Below are 24,010 nucleotides of genomic sequence, written 5' to 3' on the forward strand. Positions count from 1 at the left end.
TGTGCTAATGCTACCACTTCTGAAGCAACGAGAGAATTTGTAACTTGCACAAAATGCAATGGAATTCCTCAACTAGTAAAGTTGTAGTGACAGCCATTATATATGTACTCTCATGGGATTGGGGGCAGGGTAAAATTATGGGATTTATTTCCATAAATAGGATGGTAAAAATTGCAGACACATTGAATAATGGCTAGGAATTGAATTTCTGTGTGTTTATGTTAATGTTTTGTAATCCAGGAACTGGGGCTTATGGATTTGAGTGCTTAGTAAACAAGGAAATATGTTCATACTAATTTCCGAGCTTCTAATCCGTGATCTAAACGGACCCGAAATGGAAGAAATTAGGACAGTGTACTATACTGAAATTAAGATTTCCGAATAACCCTAGATGGGATATTGTGATGTACATGAGAACTGGTTAATGGAGTTTTCTCTTGCACCCGATGTTCTATGTTCGATTCATTCATCCAATATCGCTCGTATAGAAACACAAAAACCGATTAATAAGATTTCCTCTTCCACCGGATGTCCCACGTTTGATTCATTCCTCTAATACCACTTGTATAGAAACATAAAAACCAATTAATACCATTTCCTCATATGCAGCCGATGTCCTATATTTGATTCATTCCCCAATATTACTTGTGTACAATATAAAAATCGATTAATACAATTTCCTCATGCAGCCGATGTTCTACATTTGATTCATTCCCCCCATTATCGCTTTTATAGAAATATAAAAACCGATTAAAGCATTTTCTCTTGCACTCATTGCCCTACATTTGATTCATTTCCCCCAATATTACTCGTGTTGATGCACAAAACCGGATGTCTTGGTACAACGTAAATCCGACCGTGAATCTGCATAAAATGTAAATGACACAAGAGTTATCGTGGTTCACCCCAAGGTTTGGGCTACGTCCACACTGATTGTATTATATTTGAGGGAATAGCGAGGGAGATGGTGAGAGCTTCTGAGAGGGGGTGAGAGGCTTCAGAAATGGCCTATGAGAGTGAGAATGAGAGTGAGGCCTCCTCTAGAATGAGGGTAGGAGTCCCCTTTTATAGAATAAGGGGCTCCTCCTCCTTTACAAAGTATGGGCTTTAGTGTGAGGCCCAAATACAAGGCCCAAGGCCCAAATATACGAGGCCCTAAATATGGTATAAACAGTAGTCCCCCAAGTCTTCAGTCAAGAGAGTCTTTTGGCTGGAGACTTGAAATTCAGTCCATGTGTGGGCCGAAGTAACTGATGCTCGATATGAGGCGGTGCCCAATCTGAAATGATGCTCAACTAGAAGTAGCACATGTTGTGAGGCCGCTTTGCTTGTAGCTTATGTTGCCTTGGTTGGCTTGGCTTGTGGCGTTTGAAGGTGAGGGAGTCCCTTTTATAGAATAAGGGTTCACTCCTCAGTACATGAATAATGGGTGCTCTCTAATGAAAGTGAGGGATTCCCTTTTATAGAATAAGGGCTCACTCCTCAATACATAAGTGATGGGTGATCTTTCAATGAAAGTGAGGGAGTCCCTTTTATAAAATAAGGGTTCGCTCCTTAATACATAAGTAATGGGTTAAGTCCCCCAAGTATTTTTCATGAGGCCCAGTTGAGGCCCAATATATGGTACATAATGTAGTCCCCCAAGTCTTCGGTCAATAGAGTCTGTTGGCTGGAGACTTCAAATTGAATCCATGTATGGGCCGAAGTGGCGGTTGTTCGGAGGCGGTATTTGTATACCCTGCACTGAAGCTTTGTAGGTGAAGCTTTGCAAGTGAAGCTTTGAAGCTAGAGCTCTGTAAATGAAGCTTTCGAAGCTGGAGCCTTTGTAAATGAAGCTTTTGAATCTAGAGCTCTGTAAATGAAGTCTTTGAAGCTAGAGCTCTTGTAAATGAAGCTTTTGAAGCTAGAGCTCTTTAAATGAAGCTTTTGAAGCTTGAAGCTAGAGCTCTTTGTGAATGAAGCTTTCGAAACTGGAGCTTTTGTAAATGAAGCTTTGAAGCTAGAGCTCCGTAAATGAAGTCTTTGAAGCTAGAGTTCTTGTAAATGAAGCTTTTGAAGCTGATTGACATGAGTGATGCTCATGAATGTTTATGTTGATTGACATGAGTGATGCTCATGGATGTTGTCATGAGTGATGCTCATGAATGTTAACATGAGTGATGCTCATGAATGTTGAGATGAATGATGATCATGAATGTTTATGTATGATTGTCATGAGTGATGCTCATGAATGTTTATGTATGAATGACATGAGTAGTGCTCATGTATAATTTGGAGTACTAGGCGTACTTTTGATGACCTGGTTGGTGCTATTTCAGGCCTATGGGCCTTTGCCCTCCACAACATGTCAGCCCATTTGTTTTGGGCTTTTCCTTTTTTTTTTTTTTTTTTTTTTTTTTTTTTTTTTTTTTTTTTTTTTGACCCTCTGATGGGGTTTATATATATTACCCTCTGATGGGGTTTATACAGATGTTTTCGAAAGATAAGGAAAATAAATTACATCACTCTGATGAGGTGTTTATTCCTTACTTTTGCTTTCTCTTTTTCTATTTTGCTTTTGCTTTTGCATGGTCCACAAGTCCCCCATGTGCTGGTTGATGATTTTCTTGCTTGTCCCGCTTCACATGATTTTCTTGCTGGACACTAAAATGACAGCTGCTTTTCTGCCATGCCATGCCGTTAGGTTTCCCTTTTTGCTTTTACTTTTGCTTTTTTTTTTTTTTTTTTTTTTTTTTTTTTTAAATATTTTGTGGTAATAATTGCAGCCAAAGTAACAGCTGCCTTCTGCATGTCGGTGAGAACACCGATAGACTCAACAACACAGTCAGCACCGGCCTCACCCCATGGATCTCCTATGGGATCCTGATTCTGAAAACAGCAATAGGCTTCTCACCGAAGAGAAGGGTCTTGGAGTCCCTGACCTCGAGCTCATGGTGCTTCCATGCGCCATTGACTATGTTGTACTTGAATATGTGGGTCATGTAGTCGGTGGTAATGAAGGGATCGTTGACAGCAAACGAGCTCAACATCGTCATTCTGAAGAACAATCCCAAACACCAATAGTAATCATCCAGCTGTCCATGAAGTCAAAAAAGTTTCTCCTTCTCCAAGATGGTAAGGGAGGCCCTCACTTTGAAACTCGGCGTCGTCGTCGGCGATGCTCTCTCTTTCCGCTTCTGGTTATCGGCAGTCAGCGGCGACTTGGGAGACGAATCCTGCTTAGCATTCGCACTGGCGCTCGCGCTGGAGCCTCATGGAGACGACGTCAGCGACATCCCACAGGTGGTCACTTCTTTTCCAGGAAACGACGTTGCAGCGGTTAACGACGTCACTCCATTAGTCAAGCTACCACCAGTGTCATCGGGCCTAGACTTCAAAGCCCTAGAGCATGGGCCCACTAGCGGAGTGTCTCTGGAATCCACTACCGTTGTCGTCTCCCTTGCTACATCCTTCTTCGAGCTTGATGGCGTCATTTCTGGAATCATAGGCATGTTGCTGTTGGCGTCGTTGTTGATGGTCCTGTCGGACTGCAGGAAGTTCTGGAGCTCGGTCTTCCATTCATATCCTCAAATCCGTCACAGAGGAGGACATCGTCGCTACCAACGAAAACCACCAAGTGTTCCTAGCCTCAACACTTGTTCCTTCGCTGCAACTTTAGGCTTCGCCGAAGCTGCTGCTTTTTGATCAGCTGTTTTAACCTCCAGTGGAAGTGGATGATTCTTGCAAAGTAGACCAGGCAATGTTTCTTTTTCTTTGAGATGCTCCCACTTTACTTTTCATCATTTCTTGATCGTTTGAGGTCTTCCTTTAAAAAGGAAGGCAGGCTGATGGTTTGGGGAGAGCTGAGAACTCTGCCAAACGCTTTCCATTTTGTTGCTTAGTCGTCGGGTCCCGCAGATCCCTCGTCGCCATAGCTTTGTCTCCCTGGAATAAGCCCTTCGTTTTGGAGGAGAATAATAACCATGACTGTGAGATCGAGATCTTACACAGTATGGAGGTGGAGAACAGGAATACCGTGGAAAGCATGAATAGCAAAGAGGAGACCGTCTTTGATCACGATATAGACTAGTAGTCTTGGAGCTTAAACGGAGCCATTGCTTTTGATCAGCGGTTATGATGATTGAATGCGTTGATCGAACGATGGAGAATGAACGATACGGTGAGCAGGTGGGTGTGAGAGGGGAGCGTTTGGTGTGCCGGGGTCTCGCCCCCGTCGCCAGTGGCCTCCTTACGTACATCACCAACGTGCTTCAGTACAATATCGGGTTTTGCAGATTCACGGTGGATGGACAATGGTGAGGTTGTGAAGGTTTCACGGTGGTGGGATGAAAAATTGAGAGAGAACCGACATAGCTTTTTGTACCATTCCCACAGACGGCGCCAAATGTTGATGCACAAAACCGGATGTCTTGGTACAACGTAAATCCGACCGTGAATCTGCATAAAATGTAAATGACACAAGAGTTATCGTGGTTCACCCCAAGGTTTGGGCTACGTCCACACTGATTGTATTATATTTGAGGGAATAGCGAGGGAGATGGTGAGAGCTTCTGAGAGGGGGTGAGAGGCTTCAGAAATGGCCTATGAGAGTGAGAATGAGAGTGAGGCCTCCTCTAGAATGAGGGTAGGAGTCCCCTTTTATAGAATAAGGGGCTCCTCCTCCTTTACAAAGTATGGGCTTTAGTGTGAGGCCCAAATACAAGGCCCAAGGCCCAAATATACGAGGCCCTACATTTTATGCAGATTCACGGTCGGATTTACGTTGTACCAAGACATCCGGTTTTGTGCATCAACAACTCGTATAGAAACATAAAAACCATTTAATAGCATTTTCTCTTGCACTCGTTGTGCTACATTTGATTTATTTCCCATAATATCGCTTGTATAGAACATAAAAACGGATTAAAAGCATTTCCTCTTGCACCCAATGTCCTATGTTTCATTCATTCCCCCAATATCGCTAGACTCACTACTTGTTCAGAAATATGGAAAACCGATTAATAGCATTTCCTCTTCCACTTGTTGTCCTACATTTGATTCATTTCCCTAGTATCGCTTGTAAAGAAACATAAAATCCGATTAATCACATTTTCTTTGCACCCGATGTCCTATGTTTGATTCATTTTTTTCAGTAAGTAAAATGATGAAAACGCCCATAATGAATTAAATGGATTTTTTTTAGTACATATTTCAATAGTACTCGTCGATATGAACGCGTGGGAGCAAACGAAATGTAATTTGGAGTTATAACGAAGAAGTTATAAACGAGCAAAGATAAGGGCGAAACGGTCATTTGAGTATTATCTAGAAGGCTCCAGATTTGATGGAGCAATTTTATGTGGTGCCACGTGTGTGGCTATGATGGAAAGGAAATGAGAGAAAATGAGGGGTGCGGACCAATGAGAAAAGGGGGGAATTGAGGGAAATGAGGGGGGAACAGACAAATCAGGAGAGGGGAAATGAGAGAAAGGAGAGAGGGGGGAAAACCAGGTGACCAGAGAAGATATCTGGTAGTTTTCCGTCATTTTTCCGGTGATTTTCACCAAGCCACCACCTGGAAACTTCACATCGGCCTTCCCTTTCCATTTTCCACCCAAGTTTGATGGCCGTATCTCGGAGAATGACAGGTGGGGGTTCAAGAGAGCCATGAATGGCGATCCGCCGATCCTGCAGCCTTCATCGGCAATTACCACCAGCTGTTGACACCTCTTGAAGCCAGGAGCAAGGCCCAAACACTAGTAAGAGCATTGGAGCATTAGTGGAGACAAATCGACAACCACCAAAATCTAGGGTTTCCGGTGATCCACGACTGATTTCAGGTGTTTTTCGACCGAATTGGATTTCGGCCCAAGTATGAAAATTGTTCCTCTCATTGAGCTCTATTTTCCTTTAAAATTTGGTAATTTTTAGAGTTAGTTAGAAAATTGAATTTCCGTTCGTTGGAAACCGCCACCTGCGGCGGCGAGTGGCTAGTGGCTCGATGATGATATTTTAAGTTACATTAGATGTCCTGATTTCATATTCAATATCCGCTTGATGTGATTTGATTGTTTGAACCTATTTTCATAATAGTACACCACTTGAATATTACATGAATTGACGATCTGACCGTTGGATTGTTACCAAACTTTAACACATTATAGTACGTAATTTTTTAGGACCATAGAAACTTACGGATTAGAAATCTGAAGTACGGATCTTCCCGAATTGAATTTCTAAGTTTGTAAAACCAAACGTTGATAGCTACTTGAATTTGTGATTGGTGAAGATCCGACAATAGGATCGCGATGAAATTTTAGTATATCGTTCTATAAGCATAATGAGGACCTTAGGAAGTTACGGATCAGAAATCTGATGGGTGGATGTTCCCGATCGAATTACGTAGGGTTGTGGACCCCACTGTTGATTAAGAGTTGACTTTTGGTCAACATGTATCGAATCGTTTTAAATACTAAAATTAGTATTACTAGAGACTTAGTGAGGCTTTGCGGGCTTATCTCGATGAGGGACTTCGATATAGGTGATATAGTTGTTATCCTGGTTTCGTATTTAATATCCTCTGTGAATATCACTTGATTTTATAAATGTGATTTATATTGAAATGTGATTCAGAGTTGTGGATAAAAAATATTTGTGAAATGTGATTTGACGTGCATATTTGAAATGTGGTTTGATTTGCATGATTGGTATAATGTGATGAAATGTGAGGGCTAGTAGTGGACCGTTAACCCATTACATGGGGTTTGTTGATTCGAAGCTTGTTTCATATCCCATTTCATTGTTTCATTTATCGCTTCGTTGACCCGTTCTAAATTTAGTACTTGTGCTTTGATTCATTTCGTTGAGCCTTTGTAAATTGAGTAACTTGATTCATGTCTTGTTTCTTCGAGTCGTTGATATGTTCCTTGGACTTCCGCTCGATTATGTTGAGTGATCCGGAACTAGGTTCTGCTAGGGTTCCGTTGAGTGGTCTGGTTCCCTGCTCTGTCTGGATTCCGTTGAGTGGTCTGGAATCCCTCGTGCTTCGCGATTCCATTGAGTGGTCCGGAATCGTATCCTGCTTTGGATTTCATTTAGTGGTCCGATATCCATTGTACTATGCGATTCCGTTGAGTGGTCTAGAATCGTATCCACTCAGATTCTGTTGAGAGGTCTAGAATCCCTTCTACTCCGGTATTCCGTTGAGTGGTCCGGAATCGTATCCTAGTTTGGATTCCCTTGAGTGGTTCGGAATCTCGTTTGGTATTTTGGTTCCGTTAAGTGGTCCGGAACTCGATGTTGTTAGATTTCGTTGAGTGGTCCGAAATCCCATTCTTCAGAGATGTAGGATTCGGCCGAACTATGTTGCTCTAGCCCTGCACTTGATGCATTTTAGTGTGATTAATTGATGTGATTATGGAATGGTGTTAGAAAGCATATGTGTGTGAATGGCATACCTATGTGCATGGCAACATGATAATTGTTGTTTGGCTTATGATTGATGTGTAGTGTGGTACTCTATGTTTTTTGCTAGAAGTATTTTACGAAAAGTTTAGAGTTTAACAAATGGTGAACTACGAATGGCTTGGTTCATTTTTAGAGTACGTAGGCAATCTAACGATGAGGTTAGATGCAGCCATAAAGTATACGAAATTATTACACAATTCGAACCTTGAGTGGTGCTTTGTACATATCCTGGGAGCTGGGTATGTTAGATATACGGATATTGGTGATGTCACGTGTCGATTTTGGAGGTATGTCGGGACCGGGACGTGACATTCCCCAATATGAAATATAAAAACCAATGAATAGCGTTTCCTGTTGCACCTGGTAATGGCTTTTAAAGCAATATCTAGCTTGCTGAATCATTTACTTTTAAAATATATTGGGGACACCATATTTTCGTACAAAATGATGTGGCCCGGTGATTTGTTTGTTTTCAAACATGTTAGGAGTATGACAACAATGATCTGGATGTCTTGTAAATCAATGTCTTAATCTTATCTGATGTTAATTGTATACATGTTTCTTGTTTATCTCTTTAAATGTTGGTCGTATCTATCACTCTTATCACTTCGTATGATATCACAATATTGTACAAAATTGTAATCTCCCTAAATTGGTTGTTATTAATCATACTATAATGAAAAGAAAAAAATAACGATACCGGCAAGTATAGAACGAGTTGGTGTGCCCATTGTCAAGAAATATTTCATCGGAAAGAGGTGAAATCTTGCCGATGAAATTTCGACTGAAGGTTTTTTCCGCCAGAGTTTTCTTGGCGAATTTATCGACTGAAGATTTTTTTTTTTATTCTGTTTGCTGTGGTGTTCAAGTTTTTTCATCAAATATGTAAAACCAGATTAAGCTGACCTTCAAATTCATGGTCTGATAAATTAAAAGTTTCTAATTACAATACCTAATTAGTAATTAATTAAAAAAGAAGTGCTCCCCCACAAACACTCTATTTTCTAAGCCACAATCTCAACTCCAAAATAAAAGCAGTAACAAATAAGATAGAAATAACAACTCCATAGCCAGCACTCCATCCCTTCCCTTTTTCTCCCAAATGGATTCCATAGAAAACATTTGCCACTGCAAATATGATCAGAATCCTTCCCACTCCTTGATGGTACCAATTCCAGTACTTTCGAACCTTCGATTCCTTCTCCGGTCGAACCAAAAGAGCCATAACCTAAAACCGAAACGAACCAAATCAAAGAGAGCAATGTTTATACAATAAACCACTTCTTTAGATTTAATAATAAACCCTTCGCTTTTCGTATGTAATATTAACATTCTCGAAATGACACTAATTATTTTACATCAGCATGATAATTTGGCACGGCCGGAGTATATGTAATTAGGTTAAGGAAGAAAAGGAACAAAAGAATGGGGACGAATTACCTGAAGACAACCAAGGACAAGAACGAAGATACCAAGAGATTTGTGGGTGGAGACATCAGCATTGAGCTTATTGTTCAAGGCAAATCCACATAGAACACCTATTATTCCGAATATAAACCCAAATGATTGAATGAAACCATGAAGATAAAACCAAAGTGGATCATATGGTTTTAAGTAACGAGCAATTATTACTCCAATTATCATCAAAATGCCCCATCCTAGCATGTTTAGTACTCCATGGCTCTTCCTCAGTCTCGAGTATGGACTATTTGCGCTCGATTTACCTTGACCTGTTTCAAAATTACACAAAAAGAAAGAAACGCTTATATTGCTAGATTGTGAGTTTGAACTACATATTCAAACAACAATCAACATGACCGATAATATGGATTCATAGTTTGACAACATAAACATCTTATGTTGCCGGACAAACAGAGATTTAGGAAGGGCATGTTTCGCTTTCATATTAGGATTAATTTGAAGTACAAGACAAAGCTAGGTAATAGATCAATTTATACGATATGTGGTACATGTTCACAAGGTTCCAAATAAAACAAGCAGCAGACAGTAAGTTGTTTTCAATGTTCCCATCAAAATCAAAGCTCATGTTCGGGTAATTAAGCATCGGAATTTGCTCAACTCCTCATGTCCCTTTACACCAACAAAAAATGAAAAGACCTCTAAAAGCAAGCTCAATAATGAAAGTCTCTACAAAGGTCTCAAAAGAGATTTTCGCTCTTTACACTTCGAGAAATTTTACATATGACCAACCATATATTGATTATCTCACAAAAAGTGGGGACATAGGTAGAACCAATGATAACTTAATATAGGGGCAAAATGTTGTGTGTGTGGTCATATGAGTCAGGTGGTTTGGTAAAATTCTAGAATTCTTCCTATTCTAGGGTCTCTAAATTTGTGTCTTCATAAGTTTTGTGTGCTAGTTTAATTATACAATCCCCATTGACCTTACTCTAACACTTTGATTAACTTAGGTCAATGTAAAGCTAACTCAAACGGTTAGTTGCATTCACTTTGACATTTGAGGTTCTGCATTTGATTTCCCTTTCTCTAATATCGCTAAAAATTTAAAAGTCAACCTTGTTTTGGTTTCAGTAGTACTGACCTGTGATATAGTTTATGGATGTGGAGACCTTGTCACTGTGCTCAGTCAATCTGTAGTTTGGAGCCACAGGCAGCAACCCATCTGGCCCAACAGCGTATATGAGCCTTGATAGTGGCTGGTTGGTCTCCAATTGGAACCCTAGGTACGTTCTGTTGGACTGGGATGTAAATAAGGAAAAGTTGCTTCCAATTTGAAGGCTCCCCTTGTTGGGCTCAACAAGGTTAGGTGAGGTCCCACCCAAGTAATACTGCTTGATCTCTCCTCCTGTTGGGGACATCCACCCCACAATTGCACTGGACCCCACCATCTGGCCATTGCTTGAGAACCCAATTGCAATGTATGAATTTGCAGCTGGTGCTGAGAGGACAAAGGTCCATAGGTTTGATAAGGTCTGTGAGTACTGCAAAAATAAGAGAGATTTTCATACACCACCTTGATCATTGGAGGTGATTGAGATTAATATCATAATGTATAGAGCTTTTGGATGGGACGTTTGTGAAAAAATGGACAGGTTGAGAAAATCTCACTTAGACTTAACAAGGCGATCAAAGTTTCAATAAAATTAAGTATATGTAAAGAGTTTTTGGATGGGAAGTTCGTTTTTTTCTTAAAAACAGACAGACATATTGAGAAGATTTCAGTTGATCGAAGTTCAATAAAATGGCGCACAAGTGAGATTTTCTCGACATGCACAAATCTCGAGCGAAGGGAATCCTCGATTGTATCTATGTATGTATGAATGAATGATGGAAGAGATGCGGTTGACTTACTCTGAGGATGTAGTTGTGAGCATCCCAAACTGCAAAGCAATTGAGGGAAGCTGCATCAAAGGGCAGATTGACATTCTGCAGGTTAAGAGTTGAGCTGCAGGAATCTGTTTGTGAATTCACAGTGGCTGATAAGCCAAAGATGAAGACGATGAAGAAACCTATGAATGCCTTCATCTCTCTCTCTCTCTCTCACCTCTTTTTTCTGTTTCTCTCTCTAGTTCTAGGTGGGTGAAGAAAACAGGTAACGTAGAGGGGTGATCATACGAATATTTGAGTAGATGTATATACCTGGAAGAAGTTGACAAATGATTGAACATTGTAAAGGGAGTTGATAAGAATAATATGAAGCTGTTGTAATCAACATGCCATACACTTTGGGCTCTCAGAACAATTATTTTTTTATGCAAAAAGAGTAACTTATATGAAATGTATGCATTAGGTGAGCCGCATGACCTAGCCTGTTCTCTCATTCACCAAAGACCAAACTACTGCTTTCCAAGCACGCACTTCAGATTTGTGACATATGGAAGAATATGGGTTGTTTCAAAGCTTATAGTAAGTATCAGATAAATAATGGTTTTCGCACTTCGGTTTTCTTCTTTTGGAGTCCTCCACTTGTTCTTGTTACTTGACCTTCTTTGATTTACCCTATCAAGGAAAACGATGTGGAAGGTCTAAAGGCATAACAGAGCTAAAAGCACTTCCAAATAATCGAAAACATTTGACACGAAAAGTTAGAAGTGCTTTCAGTAAACATTTTCTAGTGTCTTAGAGGTGTTTGTAGGAATCACTATAGCTTCTAAGAGGATCTCAAGTGTTTCAGCAAAAAACGCGTATCAACATAAGTGTTTTTTTCAAATGAACCCACTAGGATCAAAGAAGGTAAAATGAATTTCGTGTAACTTTAAATCGTCCAAAGGTCTGGTCAACCAGAGCTTTTGGTAGATGGGGTAGACCTGGACCTACAGGTTAGGGTTTGGACCAAGACAATACAGCCAATCTAAAAACCTTTTCTTGATCTGTTCTGGCATATCTTTTTCTAATAGAAAGAGCTCACTTTGTGAAATCAACTTTCTTGATTTGCTCTTTGCAATTATGTTACTGGGGCTACAGCCGGCAGCAGTGAAGTACAAAGCAAGAATATATGGGCGGCTGAACCGCCTCCACCTCCGTCGGAGAGAGAGAGAACTTATAAGTTGCATGCTAAGAATTTACCACATTTTATTTTGGGTTCTGAATTTACATTGCATTCTAGCATAATTCTGTAAGAGCAATGCTATGCAAAGCATTCCCAACTTTTGGGGTCTGAATTTACACCATCACTGTAGCATACAAGTGGACTGAGTTTCGTAGCTTTGCTCAAGAAATAAACTTAAATGAATCGATCAATTTACAACATGTCGACCTCTGCCAAGATCTTAGAACATCAGCATCAGGCACTTGAAATCTCACTTTCACCACCGCCGAGCCCTGCGCACAGAGAAAAAGTGAATTATCTACAGCCCTATAACAATATTTAATAGCATATTATGCTAGAATAAATGTTGGATGACAAATTTATTCTAGAACTGTTGAATGATAATTTAAGGTTCAAAATTATGAATTCACGAATGTACACCCCCAATGGCCTGGAGATGAACATGAGAACGACTATCATATGGTTAGGCTTTCGTTATATTGTATGTTAAGAATGTTTTTGTGAAAGCCCTAAAGGACAGGCAACTGATAAAAGCATGACCATATGAAAGTTAAGAAAACCCAAAACCCCAGCAAGCACAAACATTTTAATCCCCAACAAGTGGTCCTTTTGAATCCAGATTACCAGCTTGCAAGTAAGAAAGCCATCTACACCACACTATCCGCAAATAATGAACATTTCAAACCAAATTTAAATCTAGAATTCAAAAGAAAAATGGCAGCCCTATGTTGTACAAATAAATCTACTTTCAGATAACTATGGGTTAAAGAAAGTTACCCAATGATGCATATGCTGGTATGCTGACATAACTGGGACATGAGCTTCTTGAAGCTAACTTGTCACTTAGACTGCCAGATCCAACCAGACAATCCCGAGGCTGCAGTAGCATAAAAATTTCAGAATACATGAGAAAATCTCTGCACATAATAAAAGAGCATAACCAAAGTAGACCATGGAATTCCTCATTGTTGCTCATCTCAAAATAATCTCATTGTCCAATATGTTACTAGTTTTCAACATTTTTAGGAAACGACCTAATTCAATTATTGAAACTCCAGTCACAAATACAACAACAACAACAACAAAGCCTTTTCCCACTAAGTGGGGTCGGCTATATGAATCCTAGAACGCCATTGCGCTCGGTTTTGTGTCATGTCCTCCGTTAGATCCAAGTACTCTAAGTCTTTTCTTAGAGTCTCTTCCAAAGTTGTCCTAGGTCTTCCTCTACCCCTTCGGCCCTGAACCTCTGTCCCGTAGTCACATCTTCGAACCGGAGCGTCAGTCGGCCTTCTTTGCACATGTGCAAAATCACCGGAGCCGATTTTCTCTCATCTTTCCTACAATTTCGGCTACTCCTACTTTACCTCGGATATCCTCATTCCCAATCTTATCCTTTCTCGTGTGCCCACACATCCCACGAAGCATCCTCATCTCCGCTACATCCATTTTGTGTACGTGTTGATGCTTCACCACCCAACATTCTGTGCCATACAACATCGCTAGCCTTATTGCCGTCCTATAAAATTTTCCCTTGAGCTTCAGTGGCCTACGACGGTCACACAACACGCCGGATGCACTCTTTCCATCCAGCTCGTATTCTATGGTTGAGATCTCCATCTAATTCTCCGTTCTCTTGCAAGATAGATCCTAGGTAGCGAAAACGATCGCTTTTTGTGATCTTCGCTAGATTGCTCCGGTCATTAGTGTGGATAAGTATATAACTGGATAGAGATAGGAAAGCAAACACAAGATGTACGTGGTTCACCCAGATTGGCTACGTCCACGGAATAGAAGAGTTCTCATTAATTGTGAAGGGTTTACACAAGTACATAGGTTCAAGCTGTCATTTAGTGAGTACAAGTGAATGATTTAGTACAAATGACATTAGGAAATATTATGGGAGAATGATCTCGTAATCACGAAACTTCTAAGTATCGGAGTGTGGTGTCGTCTTGACTTACCTTATCTGTCTCATAGGTAGATGTGGCATCTTCTCTGGAAGTACTCTTCCTCCATCCAGGGGTGGTATCTTTAACTGGTGGAGATGCACAAGGTAATGTATCAATTTCACTTGAAGCTTACTTGTAGTTTCAGGCTTGGTCAAGCGCGATACAAACCATGTAGTAGGAGTCCCCCAAGTCGCCGAGCTAGGGGGTCTGCTGAAAGAGGTGACAGACAAGGTAAGCAATCAGAGCTCCGACTGATTGTTCACCTTCTCCCCATCTTGCAGCAGCATGAAGGATAAAGAGAAGAAAAATGAGAAGAGATGATATGAGATACTTTTGCTTTTGAAGAAGTAACTTTCCACAGGCTTATTCTTGAACTGAGCTGGAGGGTTTTCTGGTTTCCTCCAGAGTATAAGGCCGACTGAAGAATTTGAGGGTCAAAACAAGTCCATCAAATCTAGAGTACGTTCCACCCTGCTGATATGGGATACTTTTGCTTTTGACAGAGTAATGAATGTATCGGCACGTGTGCTGTTACGCTTGTCTCCACATGCTTCCTTGTATCCTTCGCACTTGCCCTATCTGTTCCTCAAGCAGATGCAGAATCTTCCCTGGAAACATAAGATGTTGAAGATGAGTACTCGAGAGCAATGCCAGGTAAGTAATCAGGTAAGGGGTTCCAGGCAGTCAGTTCGTGGCTGGAAGCTTGATTCCAAGTGCTGACTGATTGCTCTCTTTCTCCTTGTCTTGCAGGTAAAAACAAGGCCAAAAGAAAAGACAGGGAAAAAGCATGATATGGGATACTCTTGCTTTTAACCCTGATGATATGAGATATTCTTGCTCTAGTATAGCTTGTTTGCAGAGGTATTATCGGGGGGAAAGAAAGCTGAATATTTCGAAAGGCTTCGTTGGGAGTGCCCTCTCAGATATGATGAAGGGTTGAGCATTTTTGCAGGTCTGCCTGTCCGTTGGGGATGGAGGTCGACATATATAGGAGTCTCCCTAACAACAAGTAGTAATGCTATTCCTTTACCCTGCTTGGTCATAGCACGGTAGTGGGAGCTGCCAGTTTCACATGTTTTAACTCTGTCAGAGCACTTTGAAAAAGTGGTCTGTGGTATCTGGCTCTCGAGATTCGGAGAACGATGCCTCTTCGATTTTTGAGAAAGCAATCATGCTGGGGGTATGACTCTCGAGATTCGGAGAGCAGTGTCTCTTCGATTTTTGAGGAAGTAATCATGTTGGGAGTCTGGCTCTCGAGATTCGGAGGGCGGTGCCTCTTCGATTTTGGAGCAAGCAATCTTGTTTGGAGTGTTGTCTCGAATGTGAGTAAAGGTTGGGCATGTTTGCTAGTCTACCTTGCCACGAAGCACAAAGGTTGACGCACAGGGACTTTCCTATTATCCAGCAATGGTACTGTTCCTTTACCCTCTCTTCGATTTTGAGAAAGTAGTCATGTTGGGAGTCTGGCTCTCGAGATTCGGAGGACGGTGCCTCTTCGATTTTGGAGCAAGCAATCTTATTGGGAGTGTTTTCTCGAATGTGAGTAAAGGTTGGGCATGTTTGCTAGTCTACCTTGCCACGAAGCACAGAGGTTGACACACAGGGACTTTCCAATTATCCAGCAGTGGTACTGTTCCTTTACAGTTGTGGGTAATAATATGGTAGCTAGACCTTCAAAATTTATGTGTCTAAACTTTTGTTAGTGCTGTTTCTTTGCTATTCTTTTACCTTTCTTGGTCAGAGCGATGTAGTGGGAGCTGCAAGCTTCACGTGCTCAACTTTGGCAGAGAACTTTGGCAAAGTTATTTGTGGTACCCATGAGCTATTGTTGCGTGTGGGAAGTGGGTGATTGAACAGTAAGATTCATGTGCTTTCTACTTCACCAGAAGTCTTCGACAGAATGCCCATAATTTCTGCAAAGCTGAGTGTGCGTGTGACAGGTGCTGACAAGGCTAGAAAAGTAGGTGCCTCTTCGATTTCTGAGATCGGCCCTCGTGGTCTCTGAGCAGCCCAGCTTTTGAGAAAGCGAGCGCCTCTTCGATTGATTCGGAGAACGATGCCTCATCGATTTTTGAGAAAGCAATCATGCTGGGGGTCTGGCTCTCGAGATTCGGGGAACAGTGTCTCTTCGATTTTTGAGAAAGTAATCATGTTGGGAGTCTGGCTCTCGAGATTCGGAGGGCGGTGCCTCTTCGATTTTGGAGCAAGCAATCTTGTTGGGAGTGTTTTCTCGAATGTGAGTAAAGGTTGGGCATGTTTGCTAGTCTACCTTGCCACGAAGCACAGAGGTTAACACACAGGGACTTTCCAATTATCCAGCAATGGTACTGTTCCTTTACCCTCTCTTCGATTTTTAAGAAAGTAGTCATGTTGGGAGTCTGGCTCTCGAGATTCGGAGGACGGTGCCTCTTCGATTTTGGAGCAAGCAATCTTATTGGGAGTGTTTTCTCGAATGTGAGTAAAGGTTGGGCATGTTTGCTAGTCTACCTTACCACGAAGCACAGAGGTTGACACACAGGGACTTTCCAATTATCCAGCAGTGGTACTGTTCCTTTACCCTTGTGGGTAATAATATGGTAGCTAGACCTTCAAAATTTATGGGTCTAAACTTTGTTAGTGCTGTTTCTTTGCTATTCTTTTACCCTTCTTGGTCAGAGCGATGTAGTGGGAGCTGCAAGCTTCACGTGCTCAACTTTGGCAGAGAACTTTGGCAAAGTTATCTGTGGTACCCATGAGCTATTGTTGCGTGTGGGAAGTGGGTGATTGAACAGTAAGATTCATGTGTTTTCTACTTCCCCAGAAGTCTTTGACAGAATGCCCATAATTTCTGCAAAACTGAGTATGCGTGTGACAGGTGCTGACAAGGCTGGAAAAGGCTGGAAAAGTAGGTGCCTCTTCGATTTCTGAGATCGGCCATCGTGGTCTCTGGGGAGCCCAGCTTTTGAGAAAGCGAGCGCCTCTTCGATTTTTGAGATCGGCCTTCGTGGTCTTTGAGCAGCCCAACTTTTGAGAAAGCAAACGCCTCTTCGATTTCTGAGATCAACCATCGTGATCTCTAAGCAGCCCAGCTTTTGAGAAAGCAAACGCCTCTTCGATTTCTGAGCAGGCGCCTCTTCGATTTCTGAAGCTTCGTCGAGTGCAGATTTTTATAGGGGCTGGCATTAAGTTCCAAAGCACACTTGAATCTCCACCAGTAGAAGCTTCATTCTTGCACTTCTAAGATCTTGATTTGTCCGACCTCTTCTCTCTTCAACACCTTTGAAAATGTCTGGCCCCTCCGACCGTCGTTTTGACTTGAACCTTGTTGAAGAGGCAGCCCCGCCTTCTCCAGACAACATATGGCGCCCATCCTTCGTCTCCCCTACTGGTCCTCTTACCGTTGGGGATTCCGTGATGAAGAATGATATGACCGCTGCGGTGGTGGCCAGGAACCTTCTCACTCCCAAAGATAACAGACTACTTTCCAAACGGTCTGATGAGTTAGCTGTTAAGGATTCGCTGGCTCTCAGTGTTCAGTGTGCAGGTTCTGTGGCTAATATGGCCCAAAGCCTATTTGCTCGAACCCGCCAAGTTGAATCATTGGCGGCTGAAGTGATGAGTCTCAAACAGGAGATTAGAGGGCTCAAGCATGAGAATAAACAGTTGCACCGGCTCGCACATGACTATGCTACAAACATGAAGAGGAAGCTTGACCAGATGAAGGAAACTGATGGTCAGGTTTTACTTGATCATCAGAGATTTGTGGGTTTGTTCCAAAGGCATTTATTGCCTTCGTCTTCTGGGGCTGTACCGCGTAATGAAGCTCCAAATGATCAACCTCTGATGCCTCCTCCTTCTAGGGTTCTGTCCAGTACTGAGGCTCCAAATGATCCCCCTCCGGTGCCTTCTCTTTCTGGAGCTCTACCGACTGCTGAGACTTCTCCTAAGCAACCTTTGTGAAGGCTCCCTCTTGTGTGCTTATTTTGACTCATGTATATGTACATATTTGTAGCTTATCGGGGATATCAATAAATAAGCTTTCCTTCATTTCAACGTATTGTGTTAAATACACCAAAGCCTTCTTCGCTAAGTTCTTTGAATTTTCTTTTGTTAAAGCTTGTATGTTGAAGCTTTCTGAGTGGAGCATGTAGGTTGGGGTAGTGTTCCCTTAATTTCCCGAGTGAGGAAAACTTCTCGGTTGGAGACTTGGAAAATCCAAGTCACTGAGTGGGATCGGCTATATGAATCTTAGAACGCCATTGTGCTCGATCCTGTGTCATGTCCTTCGTTAGATCCAAGTACTCTAAGTCTTTTCTTAGAGTCTCTTCCAAAGTTTTCCTAGGTCTTCCTCTACCCCTTCGGCCCTGAACCTCTGTCCCATAGTCGCATCTTCTAATCGGAACGTCAGTAGGCCTTCTTTGCACATGTCCAAACCACCGTAACCGATTTTCTCTCATCTTTCCTTCAATTTCGGCTACTCCTACTTTACCCCGGATATCCTCATTCCTAATCTTATCCTTTCTCGTGTGCCCACACATCCAACGAAGCATCCTCATCTCCGCTACACCCATTTTGTGTACGTGTTGATGTTTCACCGCCCAACATTCTGTGCCATACAGCATCGCCGGCCTTATTGACGTCCTATAAAATTTTCCCTTGAGCTTCAGTGGCATACGGCGGTCACACAACACGCCGGATGCACTCTTCCACTTCATCCATCCAGCTTGTATTCTATGGTTGAGATCTCCATCTAATTCTCCGTTCTTTTGCAAGATAGATCCTAGGTAACGAAAACGGTCGCTCTTTGGTATTTCTTGATCTCCGATCCTCACCCCTAACTCGTTTTGGCCTCCATTTGCACTGAACTTGCACTCCATATATTCTGTCTTTGATCGGCTTAGGTGAAGACCTTTAGATTCCAACACTTCTCTCCAAAGGTTAAGCTTTGCATTTACCCCTTCTTGAGTTTCATCTATCAACACTATATCGTCTGTGAAAAGCATACACCAAGGAATATCATCTTGAATATGTCGTGTTAACTCATCCATTACCAACGCAAAAAGGTAAGGACTTAAGGATGAGCCTTGATGTAATCCTACAGTTATGGGAAAGCTTTCGGTTTGTCCTTCATGAGTTCTTACGGCAGTCTTTGCTCCTTCATACATATCCTTTATAGCTTGGATATATGCTACTCGTACTCCTTTCTTCTCTAAAATCCTCCAAAGAATGTCTCTTGGGACCCTATCATACGCTTTTTCCAAATCTATAAAGACCATGTGTAAATCCTTTTTCCCATCTCTATATCTTTCCATCAATCTTCGTAAGAGATAGATTGCCTCCATGGTTGAGCGCCCTGGCATGAACCCGAATTGGTTGTCCGAAACCCGTGTCTCTTGCCTCAATCTATGCTCAATGACTCTCTCCCAGAGCTTCATTGTATGACTCATTAGCTTAATACCCCTATAGTTCATGCAATTTTGTACGTCGCCCTTATTCTTGTAGATAGGCACCAAAGTGCTCATTCGCCACTCATTTGGCATCTTCTTCGTTTTCAAAATCCTATTGAAAAGGTCAGTGAGCCATGTTATACCTGTCTCTCCCAAAAGTTTCCACACTTCGATTGGTATATCGTCTGGGCCTATTGCTTTTTTATGCTTCATCTTCTTCAAAGCTACAACCACTTCTTCCTTCCGGATTCGACGATAAAAAGAGTAGTTTCTACACTCTTCTGAGTTACTCAACTCCCCTAAAGAAGCACTCATTTCATGTCCTTCATTGAAAAGATTATGAAAATAACCTCTCCATCTGTCTTTAACCGCGTTCTCTGTAGCAAGAACCTTTCCATCCTCATCCTTGATGCACCTCACTTGGTTTAGGTCCCTTGTCTTCTTTTCCCTTGCTCTAGATAGTTTATAGATATCCAACTCTCCTTCTTTGGTATCTAGTCGTTTATACATATCGTCGTAAGCCGCTAACTTAGCTTCTCTGACAGCTTTCTTCGCCTCTTGCTTCGCTTTTCTATACCTTTCACCATTTTCATCAGTCCTCTCCTTGTATAAGGCTTTACAACATTCCTTCTTAGCCTTCACCTTTGTTTGTACCTCCTCATTCCACCACCAAGATTCCTTTTGGTGTGGGGCAAAGCCCTTGGACTCTCCTAATACCTCTTTTGCTACTTTTCGGATACAACTAGCCATGGAATCCCACATTTGGCTAGCTTCCCCCTCTCTATCCCACACATTGGGTGATTACCTTCTCTTTGAAAATGGCTTGTTTTTCTTCTTTTAGATTCCACCATCTAGTCCTTGGGCACTTCCAAGTCTTGTTCTTTTGTCTTACTCTTTTGATATGTACATCCATCACCAACAAGCGATGTTGATTAGCCACGCTCTCTCCTGGTATAACTTTGCAATCCTTACAAGTTATACGATCCCCTTTCCTCATTAGAAGAAAATCTATTTGTGTTTTTGACGACCCACTCTTGTAGGTGATCACATGTTCTTCTCTCTTCTTAAAGAAGGTGTTGGCTAAGAAGAGATCATATGCCATTGCAAAATCCAAGATAGCTTCCCCATCCTCGTTTCTCTCCCCAAAACCATGGCCACCATGAAAACCTCCATAGTTGCCTGTCTCCCTGCCCACGTGTCCATTTAAATCTCCTCCTATAAATAACTTCTCCGTCTGAGCAATTCCTTGCACCAAGTCTCCAAGATTTTCCCAAAATTTCTCCTTCGAACTCGTATCCAACCCTACTTGAGGTGCGTACGCACTAATCACATTGATAAGTTCTTGTCCTATTACAATCTTGATTGCCATGATTCTATCTCCTACCCTCTTGACATCTACAACATCTTGTACCAAGGTCTTGTCCACGATGATGCCAACACCATTTCTCGTTCTATTTGTGCCCGAATACCAAAGTTTAAACCCTGAGTTTTCTAGATCCTTTGCCTTACTACCAACCCACTTAGTTTCTTGTAGACACATAATATTTATCCTTCTCCTCACCATAACTTCCACTACTTCCATAGATTTTCCCGTTAAGGTTCCTATATTCCACGTTCCTAAACGCATTTTGCTCTCTTGAACTCTACCCTTCTGTCCTAGCTTCTTCACCCTCCCCCGTCTAATAGGATCAAAATACTTCTTTTGTGTGTCCCGGGTAAAGTTGATAGGAGCATATGCTCCCAAACAACTTTGAGTGGAGTCGTTCGAAAAGAAGTTTCTATGGCCCCCTTGCTCATTTAACACTGCATCTGGGTGCCGATGGAGATACAGCGACCCTTGCTCACTTATCACTGTGCTCAGGCCACACAGCACGCCACTTACGGGTGACGCCCTAGCTTTAGCGCGATTTTGTTCTGGATTCATTTTCATAAGGATTCGACGTGATCATGGAGTGTCGGCTGTCGACTACCTGACGCCCTCCCCCTCCTCCTTTATCCGGGCTTGGGACCGGCCATGTAAGACATAGGCGGAGTTAACTCCAGTCACAAATGTCTGAAGTAAAATACGCCGGAAAGATGTATAACCCCCTCTCTCATCAAAACAACAGAAATTAACTCCCGACGTACAAGTGTATATTTTCTTTGATTACGTTAAATATAGGATCTAAATGAACTCTAGATAGGAGGCAAACCTGGAAATCCTTGTAGAAGCATAGATGAAGTTCCTCCACAGCCCCTTTTTTGCAAACCAACCTCGGGGTTGCCCGGAAAACATTCTGAATAGCAGAAACAATGCCTCCAAGAGGATATTTTTCAGTATTGGATGGTACATATCCTGCTTCATTCAGGATTTGCTGAGGACAGGGAAAGGAAACTACCATTACATACCAAATACATAAAATGGACATACTCCAAATTAAACCAATTTTCTATTAAGAACCAAAAGATAATGGGTATGAATGAAATAACAAATGATGGACAGCCAAGTGTGAATACATGGCAGTGAATGTGTTAATATACAAAATAGCTGTATCTCTAGAACTTACAGTGACATTGTACTTAAAATAGACATTAAGTGTTGTCAAAAAGTAATTGTATTCATCTCCAACTACTGGAGAGGAGCAAGTCCCGTGCTTCTCTGCAACAAACAATGAAAAAGGATGCATGCCAAGTGATGCATGCCAAGAAAAAAAGGTCATTGCTCGTAGGTCTGAAATCAACCTAATTATGTCTAATAAGACTTATTTGGCAAATTTTTTAAGACAAAGGCTACAGACATACAACTGACTGTTCATTATTAAGCAACAAAGAGCAAAAGGCAAAGATGCTTACCCCACTGCCATTGTAATACCACGCAATTCAGTCATCACGGAAACAAGAATGAAGAATAGTTAGCTCAAAGTAAGGGTCATCTAGAATTTGAGAAGAAATTAAGTCCACAATCAATGATCACCTCATGACCCCAAAATGATCCTTTTCCACCATGGCAGGATGATGGTTTACCACAGCTTAAAGATGGCCAGTATTTCTCTAAAGCATTGTGCAATGTTGAGATCTACACAGTAGATAAAGAGATAGTGGTGAGATTTACGGATAGATCTACACACTAGATAAAGAGATAGTGGTGAGATTTACGGACTGCCACTACAAGAGACATGCATCATATATTTGAAGATAAAGCGACATTAGTGTGGGTACTATATTCCAGTCAATCAGTATTCATTACATATTTCTCATGCGCTAAAAGAAAATCTTTCTTTTGCGGAGTTCCCGATTCCTTTATGTGAGCAAGTAGAGTCTCAAAAATATTCACAACCCACAAACCATGTAGACACGAAATAAGAAATACACACCTCCTTATCATCAAAGGTTTTCTGTGTGCAACAGGCAGGCCAGGTTCCATCATTGTAGTCAGGCCACAATCCATCTGCCAGTCACATATTAAACGCCAGTTAGCATATCTCCCACATATATAAATAAAACATCAAACAACAGCCAATGGATAAAATACGGGTTGAACGACTTTGATCGTACATAATTGTGCCTTCTGAATTTCCAATTAAAGAAATTAGCTTCCAACAATATGAACCAACATACCCTAATCAAAATATTTGAACTTCAACTGAAAAGTCAACTTAACTCATGCTTTTCATCTCTGCATTACACAATATTATACAAAAGCTTAATACTTACGGATTGTAAACATGGTTGGAGCATTTGAGCTGAAACAAGAAAAACCCAAAAGTAGAAAATCAACTCAGAAAGCTCAACCTAATTTACCAAATTAAAATCAACCAAAACGAAAAAAAAAATATCAATCTTTTTGAAATTAATAGTTAAAATAAGGAAGAGATTATGAACCCGCGGCAGCAAGCATTGGAGGAGCAACAATGGCGGGTGCGCTGACAGAAAGTGCCAGGCCATTGCAGGGCCAAGTTGAAGTAATCGAACTCCCTCTGCCCTCCTCCTCCTCTGCTTCCAATTTCGAATCCGATTCCGGCTTGCTTGGCATCGATCAGGCACAGAGAAGCGCCCACCGCAATCAGTGCTACTGCAGAGGCGAATTGAGCAGAGAGAATTGCCATTTTTTGAAGAGAAGGGAGAGCTTGGTTTGATTTTCGGAGAGTCTGGTGTGATTTATAGGGGCGGGTAAGGGTAGATTCGTCATTTAGGTTACTTGGGCAGTTCTTTCTCCAATCATTATGTAACGGACGTTAACGGAAGTTGTTGTTTGTTTTATATTTCTTTTTTGCATTTGTTTTGGAGTTATTTTTGTAACGGAATAAAAGAAGATATTCTTTGTTATATTCTTGTGTTTCAAGTTTCATATGACGATAATTATGGACATATAATATAGAAACTTGAAGTTGTAGACTGATTTATAGTTTTATCTTCTTTTTATAGTATTCATGTTTTTAGAGATTGGAATGCAGGGTTAGGATTCGAGTTCAAAAAATGAAAATGACTATTTAGCTTGAACTTGAATCCTTAATCGACGATTTAAAGCTTGAAGTTTGATTTTCAGTTAGCCTCTAAATTATATGCATGTTGATAAATTAGTCTCGTATTCCAATTTTACAAGGAAATTACAATTACAAAATGTTATAATCGTAGTTATCAACACAAACAATACAACTACAAATGTTATTAATTAT

General features: G+C 41.3%; 2 protein-coding genes across 3 annotated transcripts; both read right to left on the reverse strand.

The window, feature by feature from the left end:
• Positions 1 to 8,348: 8,348 nt before the first annotated feature.
• Positions 8,349 to 11,067, reverse strand: LOC103436031 (cytochrome b561 and DOMON domain-containing protein At3g07570-like). 2 transcript variants are annotated; one of them, XR_011580586.1, is made up of 5 exons: positions 10,783 to 11,065; positions 10,013 to 10,412; positions 9,079 to 9,176; positions 8,887 to 8,984; positions 8,469 to 8,674 (listed from the first exon to the last, which is right to left on the reverse strand). XR_011580586.1 is itself a non-coding variant. In XM_008374442.4 (4 exons), exons 1-4 carry the CDS (start codon positions 10,954 to 10,956, stop codon positions 8,444 to 8,446), a joined length of 1,095 nt encoding a protein of 364 aa, XP_008372664.3. In that variant the 5' UTR covers positions 10,957 to 11,067; the 3' UTR covers positions 8,349 to 8,443. The 2 variants fall into 2 exon arrangements, 1 of the variants encoding a protein (XP_008372664.3); XM_008374442.4 differs by having other exon boundaries at positions 8,349 to 8,674; positions 8,887 to 9,176; positions 10,783 to 11,067.
• A 911-nt stretch (positions 11,068 to 11,978) lies between these two features.
• LOC103436032 (ribonuclease 2-like) lies at positions 11,979 to 23,476 on the reverse strand. The gene is made up of 8 exons (XM_070821075.1): positions 23,217 to 23,476; positions 23,049 to 23,077; positions 22,709 to 22,782; positions 22,309 to 22,410; positions 21,902 to 21,993; positions 21,548 to 21,709; positions 12,758 to 12,857; positions 11,979 to 12,252 (listed from the first exon to the last, which is right to left on the reverse strand). The coding sequence occupies exons 1-5, from the start codon at positions 23,438 to 23,440 to the stop codon at positions 21,964 to 21,966; spliced, it is 459 nt and encodes a 152-aa protein (XP_070677176.1). The 5' UTR covers positions 23,441 to 23,476; the 3' UTR covers positions 11,979 to 12,252; positions 12,758 to 12,857; positions 21,548 to 21,709; positions 21,902 to 21,963.
• Positions 23,477 to 24,010: the final 534 nt, after the last annotated feature.

Source organism: Malus domestica, chromosome 05 (genome assembly GCF_042453785.1).
Source record: "Malus domestica chromosome 05, GDT2T_hap1".
NCBI lineage: Eukaryota > Viridiplantae > Streptophyta > Magnoliopsida > Rosales > Rosaceae > Malus > Malus domestica.